Source organism: Antennarius striatus, chromosome 11 (genome assembly GCF_040054535.1).
Source record: "Antennarius striatus isolate MH-2024 chromosome 11, ASM4005453v1, whole genome shotgun sequence".
NCBI lineage: Eukaryota > Metazoa > Chordata > Actinopteri > Lophiiformes > Antennariidae > Antennarius > Antennarius striatus.
In genome coordinates, this window is record NC_090786.1 from 18,933,890 (window position 1) to 18,943,204 (window position 9,315).

A 9,315-nucleotide genomic window follows, 5' to 3' on the forward strand; every position below is an offset into this window, starting at 1 on the left:
GTATTGTGGGTACAAGCAGAAAACTCCTCTCCTTGAAGAGGTAATGAGTTTCTGAACTTCAGCTTGTCAACATATTAAATCCCACATCCTAGTTCACGCAGGCTATAACAATCATGAACATCCAATGAAATATAAGTATGACAACATAAAGATGCACACAACGAAACTGTAAGACATGTCAAATAATGTTACTCAAATAAAAAACCCCCACAAAAGACCTACATTAAGCACAACCTGCTGCAACACCAGTGAAGAGAGACAACACAGACAGCTTGATAGGTTTGTTTGTGGCGGCAGACAGGGAAGGGCTGATGTGTTGGGTTTTGAGATTACCTCATGCACACGTAAGTGAAGGACCCCTCCTCCAATGGTGACCTAATGTGAACTACGTCTAACCAGGTTTAATGAATGCCTGTCAGTGGCACACCCTTGATCTCTTTTGAATGTTTCCCATGATTTTCTTATTTTACAGACAACCCCTGTGATTCAGAGTTATTAAAACTGCTGAATTTTACCGGTTAGATGATCCTGTTTTGAATTATGTTATATATGGAAAATGAAATCAATGCATGTTAACAGGACAAAAGAGATGCATGCTGACCTGATCTGTGATAGGATCACCGTCCCAAGCTGCTCAGAGCTATGCGTTCCCTGCATTACCTCAGCATTTACCTGGCCAGTCAAAGTCTGGCATGACACCTTCACCTATTTATATCTCACTGGACGTTGACATGTACTGCTGTAGTCTGAGTTAGAAAATGCGTGTGAAGAAAGCTCGGCAAGTGTGAAGTCAGTAATCAGTATTTTGCTGGTTAAGACATGCTGTCATACCCATATGTGTGTATACTGTATGTCAATGAAAAGTGTGTGCGTGTACACACACACACACACACACACACACACACACACACACACACACACACACACACACACACACACACACACACACACACACACACACACACATACACACACACAAATGTATTGGTATTATAAACCAAGCGCACCCAACGTAGTCAAAAATCAACGAGGTGACGTAACGACTTTGTGTTGGCAAATCATGGCTAACTGGAGAAAGAAAGCTAACTAATTGTGAGATTGGGAAAAAAGCTAACATTAAAGGAAAAGGCACCTGTCAAAAGAGCAAGTGGAAAAGAAATGTTGGAGAAGTGATAGTTCTGTTAGCTGACTACATGAACAGAACTGTATGTAGTTAATTAAAGACTGTTTTGGTCAGATGCCCAAGGAGCATTTTGGAAACTACAACTACTCCCTTTCCAAACGGAAACTATAACTGGACAGACTGTTCGTGCTAGCCAGCTAGTTTCACTCAGAATTCGTTGCTGTTTTTTGTGTCGTTCCTGCTGTTTGGACTCAAAAACATGAAAATTGTTGGAACAGTTATGACACTATGAAATTATGTTAACTGGGAAGTCCATGTATTTCTTCTCCTAACATAGCAGATGCCTTACACCATATTGTTCACGTGGTTACTTCTGGCAGATGCGCCGTGATTGGTTGGGCGCTTGATTGACAGGTAGTGGGTGGCGTTGATGACAGTGTGAGACTTTTCAAGTGAGCTTATTCAAATATATAGGTGGGGATATATAAATTTGCAGCTCTAGAATCAGCAATCAGCTGACTGTAAGATTTTATTTACATATGACCATTTGCCAGTATATATAATATCAAAATACTTCTATGTAATGAATAATCCAAAAACCAGCTTCCAGTTTGACCACTTTAGTTTATAATCCATTGACAAATTACTTCTTTTCAGCATCCAATTACGTTATATAGAGGTTAAAGCAGTAATTCAGGAACATTTAAAGCATTCAAGTTCATTCGTTCAGAAATATTTGACACAAGTTTAAAAAAGAAAGAAACACTTGCAGACACTTTCTTTCTATTTAAGTATTGTTAATGATGAGTTTGCTATTGATGAAGACCACAAGATAAAATGTGTTGGTCTGAGACTCCCATTACTTTTTTGTTGTTGTTTTTTTGTTGGTTTTCTTCCTGTTTTTATGTTTTACCACTTTATACCATCTCATGCACTTCAGAAGTAGGTGAAGTTGAGTCAGAGACCTCTCCTATGAAAGACCATACTTAAACAGGAAGAGGGCTTGAAGCAGTCAGGTGGACTTACCTCCTTACAAGAGCCTCAAACAAAGAGTCAAAAGCCAATAAATGACAGACATGTTGAACACTAAAAAAGACAAGCACAGAGACAGAAAGGGTACACAAAGGCCCATGACCTCTCTATTGTGAGGTGATGATGATCCAACTCTACAGCTGGAACGGTCAGCAAGCATACAAGGTCAAGCCGCCATAGCTTTTCCATACTCAAGATCAAACACAAGTCCAGCACCTGCCATGCTTCATTGAGCTTTGTGGAAAACAGAAGCACTAATCCAACCAACCCCTTGCTCTCACTCCTGTGAAGGTCAGAGGGCAGCTGGATATATAAGTCCCCATAATTTGATTTAATTGTAGCAAGTTAGTAAATGTAAATTACTCTTTGATGTGCATTTCTGTTTTCACACATTTATACCTGCTCTTTGTTTGATAAAAATAAAAGAAAACAGTTGCTGAATTAAGATAAGATATTCGTTTATTAGTCCCACAGTGGGGAAATTTCCATTATTACGGCAGCAAAAGGTGTAAGTGACAGAGATATAGAATAAACACTCAACAAGTAGGATAAATAATACATTTAGAAATTTAAAAATTCACACTGGATTTACAGATTTACACTGGAGAAAGACATGCTTTAGTAAGTATTAATCTTCAAAATATTTTAGTTAAATTAAGAAAAATAATGAAAAACATTACTTTCATAGAAAGAGACTGCACAGAGGCTAAATGTGCAGGAAACAGCTTCAAAAGAAAATTTTAAAAATGTGTTTGTCAGCCCTGTATGCTCCTTAGCTGGGAAGTTTGAGGTCACAGTCACTGAATGATGTCGAAAATATTCTTATGTGTGGATGGTTTTACAAAAGTAAGGCCAACCACGGGACTATTGACATCCTCCAGTTGTTTTTCCTTTTAATAGAGAATTTAATGGAAAGATATCAAAGATTTTGGAAGTGGGATTGTAGGGTTTCTCTCTGCAGCTGGCCTGTCTAATCACCTCGTGCTACAGAAATGAGGCCCTCATCATCCGTCATTCCTTCTAATTCCAGTGTGCCCCTTGCCATACAAACACCAACTGATTTAAATCTCTAAAATGTCTCTCCTCAGAAACCTGAGCTTGTACAGCTATCATCTTAATGTCTGTTGGTGAAATTCCAGGAGTGCAACTGTAGGTTTTCTCCACTGCAAGACTGTTGATTACATTTATATGACATTTGCTTATAAGTTTCACCCTCTAATTAACTGTGACACGGTGGTCTGTATTAATAAACCAACAGCTGGGCATCATGAAGAAGTTAGATAAGGAGCTGTCTGCACAGCAGCACTGTCTGTATTTTCATACAATTAAGATAGTTTAACATTATTTGATGTCAATGCTCACTACAAGAAGAGAAAACTCTGCATAATAGATGTTGTCACAATTGTTTATTCAAGAGGATTGAATAGAACCAGATGGCGTTAGGTTAGTGTGTAAGAAACGTAAAAGATACACAAAAATGTAGTTCAAGCTATCACAAAATATATTAAACTAGTTTATGATGACAAAACCACATAGTTTTAATGAGTAAATATTAAGAAAATAACAGAAAATTTATAATCATTTTCAAAATGACATGAAAAAAGATTTTAAGGGTTTTTAAAGGTTTCATTTCTGTGGTCATTTCTTCAGGAAATGACCACAAAATTGTGATTTAGCCACATGCTTTAAGAAACTTTAATGGCAACATAATTACCTACAAAGTAAATGTAAAAATAATAATTGTGTATAATATATTTTATACAATGTACCATTCAGTATAATTTCAAGTTCAATCGCTGCAAGTTTAAATCTTTTTAACAATCAGTACACAAATACAGTCAATGCAGTAATTGCTGTTTCTTTTTTGTGAAGGACCAGGTGACATCATTCCAAACAGCTCTGAAAGCATTTCCCACAATGCTCCGTATTGTCCCGGAACTTCTCATTTGGCCAGAGGGTACTTTGCTACACCAGGGTCATGACCTTCAGGGAGGCAGGCTGAAACCGACGAATCTTTTTCTTCAAGGCTCGTGAAGCTTTGATGCGGCAGGCTAATGGCTCGGGGCGTGGGATCTGATGGAGAGGCTGCCCAGTGGCAGTGGGTCCCAGAGCAGCCTCGGCCCACACCAGGTCTCTCTCCTCTCCCTGGCTGTCCTCATCTAGGGACAGGCTGCTGTCAGAGTCTGAGATGGACTGGAAGCTCTGACTGGACTCACTGTCCCCAAAGCAATTGGTGGTGTTATCACTCATTTCCCCCTCGCTGCTTTCAGCAATGGTGGAGTGAAACAGTGAAGCACATTCAGCTGAATACTCAGAGTCACATCTTGGTGGGTAATTGCTTGACACATGAAAGGGTGCTGCAGGGTATCGGGCATTGAGGCTATGGAGAAAAGCCTTTGAAGACATGGAGGACTGGAAGGAGCGAGAAGGTCCTACCCACTGGCCTGACTTGGAACTCACACTCCGGACAATGTGCATGCTCCTTGGGGTCTGAATGTGGGGATTTCTGGACCTTTGATGCTGAGCACATGCAGCCTGGTACATCGCCACACTGGACATCCATTTAGTAGCCCCCTGCCCTCTCTTGATTGGCTCTATATTGTGCTCATACTCAAGGCTATGATGTCTCCGGCTTTTGCTGGGCTTCATAATGGAAGGGATGGGGTGCAGCTTGGGATGAACCGCATGAGAGTAAATGAGTCCTGGACTGGAGCGACTGGAGTCTGAACCTGAGCCCTGTCTCTGGTCCTCTGGCTGACTGTTAGTACATATCTGTCTTACCTTTCCTTTGCCCAACCTTCTCTGCTCTCCCTTAGCTCCACTACTCAACGTTTCACCACAGGAATATCCATGTTGCTGCCTCATCCCGCGTGGCTCACTGGCTTTCTTTTTGAATTTCACAGCTTTGGTTTTGCGGTTGGCTTGTCTCACCTTGACCCTCTCAGATCCAGCAGGGACAAATTTGGCACGAACAAACTCTGGACTAGTGTGAACCACAAAGCCTTGACTCTCCCCTGTGCTGGAAATGTGGGCCATCACTGACTTTTGCCTTTGGCTGTTCCTCTCTGGTCGTCTTGGCTCAGGATTTTCCTTGAATCTATTCCTGGAATTGCTTTTTCCTATACTGGCATATTCTCCTTGAGCTATATCGGACTTCGTCAGGGATGAGGTAGTGACCTCATCAGAGCTGTACCCCCTGATGGGCACAGGATGGGAGTATCGCTGTGAAACCTCAGGGGCTCTCACTTTGTAGTTTGCGCTATCAGCCTGATCTTGGCTGCAGTACGTCATGGAGTGTCTCTTCTGGTCACTATCTAGTGAGTTGGCGTTCATGGTATGGTATGGAAGAGGTTGCACTACAGATAGGTCTTTCTGGGACACTTCATGAGAGACAGTTTCAACTTCAGTGGCTTTGCTATAAAAGTCACTATGCGTGTGCATATTCTGAGAATCAGCGTTGCTCTGGGTTTTACTGAAGTTGTGTAAGATAAGCTTGTCAATGTAAGACTGGGTTAGGGTCTCATAACCCATTGGTACAATCTGGAGGGTATCACAACTGTTCACTGGGGCTCCCTGGCCCTCTAAGAGTCTGAGAGCAGCTGCCTCTCCCACATGGGAAAAGATTGGGCTTTGGAGAGCCACAGCATGCAGAGGGCTGGGGTAGTGGTACACTTCATTCCCACTGCGGGACACTAGTTTGCTCTGGAACTTGGGGTCCACTGTTGATGTTTTCAGGTTTGTTGTCATTGAGGGTTTCCTTGCTTCTGCAGTTTTGTAATAGCCCAGGCCTTGAGCCATCGTCTTATCAAGATCTCCTGATAGAAGAGACAAAATTACCATTATTAACATTTCAAAGCACTTGTATACTGATTATCTACATGTGATTATACAGAAACATACATCTTTAATGAATGTGTAACTACAGCATTGTTCCCATTATCATGTGGAGATCTTAAATAAGAAACAAAGGGATGTTGTTACCTGTTGACACTGGTCTTGGTCGAGCCTGGTCGAAGCTAGCAGTGCTTGCACGGATCCTGCTGCTGCCAAGATGGAGGCCTGGTGCCCGTGGAGGGTTGGGTTGGGTGGTACTTTCATCCGCAGAACGCCGGCGGTATAAATCTGCTTGTGATGGAGGGCTAATGTGAGAATTAGCAAGGCTCATGTGAGGGAGAAGAAGGCTTGTCTGAGAAGATGACAGACACTCGCTGTATACAGAGGTGCAAGAGTTTGACAGTGAGCAAGAACCACCATCGCTGAGCTCATAGAAACCTGAAGGGAGAAGGAAAAATTTACATGTGACTATTTTTCTCAGACTTTTACATGTGACAGCAGCTTGGGTAGATGTGTAATTAATTCTTGTCAAGTAAATAACTGTATACCTTTTTGTAGAGTGTATGCATAAATACCTGAACTTGGGCGGCTGTCGCTTTCCAGCTGCTCGGTGGATGTCTTGTTCACGTCAAGCTTAAGCTCGCTGATCTGTTCATCCAACTGCTGCAAGTGAGTCTTCAGGCCCATGTCCTGCTTACGAAGACGGGACTGTAAAACAGACAACACACCAGAATTAACTCTACACCTAAAAATATGTGATTATCAAAACGAATGAATTTTAGGAATGACTAATACAACTGAGCTCCGCAACCACACAGAAGGTTAGTGTATGAAGGTTAGTAATGCTAGAGCTATACCTATTTCTGTGGTGTGTGGTTCAGATAACATATGCTGTAATGCACAGCCGTCAGGACAACAAAAGCAGCTCAGCTTTAGTCGATGATTAACAGGACGTGGGATAGTATGGAAGTAGTCATGATGGTTAACTCATTTTCCCCCTGCATCAATGGTCTGGCAATGGTGTAAATTACTAGAGGAGGACAGAATGGGGGTTGGGGTGAAATACTGTTTGTTTTGGGATAAGGATGGACAGTTACAGATACGATTGGTACTTTGCCACTTCCTGCAATATGCAATATTTACGTTTTATATACACGTCAATTAAGGTCAGTTAAGTTTGTCTTAAAAACAGTGTTGTTTTTTGGGGTGTTTAATTTAAATCTGAGGGCCGGATTAAAAATAGACGGCGCTAATTTTTGCATGCACTTAAAACACTCCTCTTTTCAGTGTATGGTTGAGGGAGTTTCCAGCTCTAATACAAAACAAGTGTAGCATTACAATCCCTGCTCTTTGGTTGTCAGAGTACCACAAAAAGATAATCATGGAAAACTCAGCCAGATGTCTCCAACACTCAGCAGCCTCCAGAGACTGTCACTTTGCAGTACAACCTCTACCTTTAGAATATACCTACCGGTACATTTAAAAATTTCCTGCCATTAGTAGTTAGTAATTGAGATGTGCCCCCTGCAGTCTTCACATGCACCAGGGGTACACACGTGCACAACTCAAAAGTCTTCTTGTTTCTGTAGTGAAGGTTGATTTATGACACCGATCCTACTTCCTACCCCCAACTGAGAGCACCAAAGAGTATCTGGTAATAATTGCCGACAGAAAGCGCAATAAAAGCTGAATGCAGATGAGCATCAAGTGGATAAGAGGTTCAAATAAACTAGGTAAAAAACAAAGTGAACTTTGTTTATAAGTTACTTTGATAAATAAGAAGTACATGAACAAATGGCCACACCAAACAACTGGCTAAACACCGGCTGCGGATTGAAATAACTTCCTACCAACTGTTGCTTCAGGGCCGTCAGGGTCGCCTCCAGCCGCTGCTCCTCGGCCCCGATCATCTTGGGAGCTTGAGGTCCTGCGTGCACAGAAGTTACCGGCTCCTCTCTGCCCATCCTGAGAGCCCAGCTCACCATGTTCTTCTGCCTATCTCTAAGCAGATGCAGCTCCTGCAGCCCGGCCAGGGCAGCCTGCAGCCGCTCCCCGACCCTGATGCGGTCTACTCCGACGGCAGCTCTCATCATTCCCTCGTAAGACACCTTTCTACTCAGCATGCCTAAGACCAGCGTTCCGGCATGTCCAGACAGAAACTGCGTCAGAGAAACGTCCTCCTTGTTAGGCAACTACTGCGTTTCTGAGGGCCTTACTGCTTCTTCTGTTGACCTGATTGGTTTTTAAACTACAGTACCTGTTAGAATTAACCTAGAGCGCAGTGGAGACGCGCCGCTCCTCCTACAGACCAAACGGACCTCCTCCTTATTGTGAGCCGCTGGGTCCCAAAGAACATCTGGTACCGATTTCCCTCATTCAAGACCTCACTGTTTGCTGCTCAGGCATGTGTTTAAATTCATTTAAATTATTACTAGGGGCGCCCATCATGAGACCCACCCCACCACATACAAAAAACACATGTAAAACTGGTAAAGGACCCTCCCCCCTCAAAATAGGTGCTTATAGTTTTGCATGTTTCGCAATGAAGACACGAAAATTACAGTCAAAACACAATCTACTTCTCACGGACAAAATGATTATTCTGCCTCCCCAGTTTTTCACTACACCTTCCCCATTAAAATAACACAGCTACTAAGCATGATGATCTATTATACATAAATCATACATTTAACAAGCTGACACATGAGAGAGAAATATGTCACTAGTCAGCTTCTCCCCTGCAGCATCAAATCCTGAACATGTCTCCTCAGTGTGTCAACAGTCTCCTGAGTACGCGGTAGTCAACCAGAGACACCACTGTGAAGGCAAAGGGCGCCATCTGCTGGAACATAAATAAATACCAAGAACACGCTGAGTCAACTTTACAAACCTCTTCCAAATTTAGTGAAATATTGATTTTCTTGAAAATCAAACTAGGAACGACACAGAACCTTCTGGATTTATTTAGTATTAAACATGTACCGTCGGAAAATCCAATGTTCTATCAATTTTGAATTCTGCTCTTTTTTACCTTAACATAGAGCATAAAAACACTTTTGTAGTTTTTCATTTATACTTTGACTGGTTGAAAGCAGTCAGTTGAGAATATTCAAGAAAAATTCTAAGAATAACTTGATGACACACCAACACCAACCCTGACCTTTTTTGGCCGGTTTTTCATACAAAGATCATAGGCCTATAAGGGGTAAAGTACTGTATAGTGAATGTAATACTGTACCTGTATACTATAATTAAAAAAACCAGTCAGTTCTAAGTGGAGAACATAAGCTCTGTAACACATTGATAAGTGCAATAAACTCACTGAA

General features: G+C 41.9%; 1 protein-coding gene across 1 annotated transcript; it reads right to left on the bottom strand.

The window, feature by feature from the left end:
- Positions 1-3,936: 3,936 nt before the first annotated feature.
- Positions 3,937-8,112, bottom strand: dact2 (dishevelled-binding antagonist of beta-catenin 2). Its single transcript, XM_068327895.1, has 4 exons — positions 7,840-8,112; positions 6,565-6,697; positions 6,137-6,427; positions 3,937-5,970 (listed from the first exon to the last, which is right to left on the bottom strand). The coding sequence occupies exons 1-4, from the start codon at positions 8,110-8,112 to the stop codon at positions 4,121-4,123; spliced, it is 2,547 nt and encodes an 848-aa protein (XP_068183996.1). The 3' UTR covers positions 3,937-4,120.
- Positions 8,113-9,315: the final 1,203 nt, after the last annotated feature.

Bases quoted from the DNA above. Each gene is read 5' to 3' on its own strand.
- dact2 (XM_068327895.1), bottom strand. From the start codon at position 8,112: ATGCTGAGTAGAAAGGTGTCTTACGAGGGAATGATGAGAGCTGCCGTC. The intron at 6,428-6,564 runs GTATTTATGCAT...TTCTCCCTTCAG, and splicing joins CGACAGCCGCCCAAGTTCAG to GTTTCTATGAGCTCAGCGAT. The intron at 5,971-6,136 runs GTAACAACATCC...CTCTTCTATCAG, and splicing joins ACCAAGACCAGTGTCAACAG to GAGATCTTGATAAGACGATG.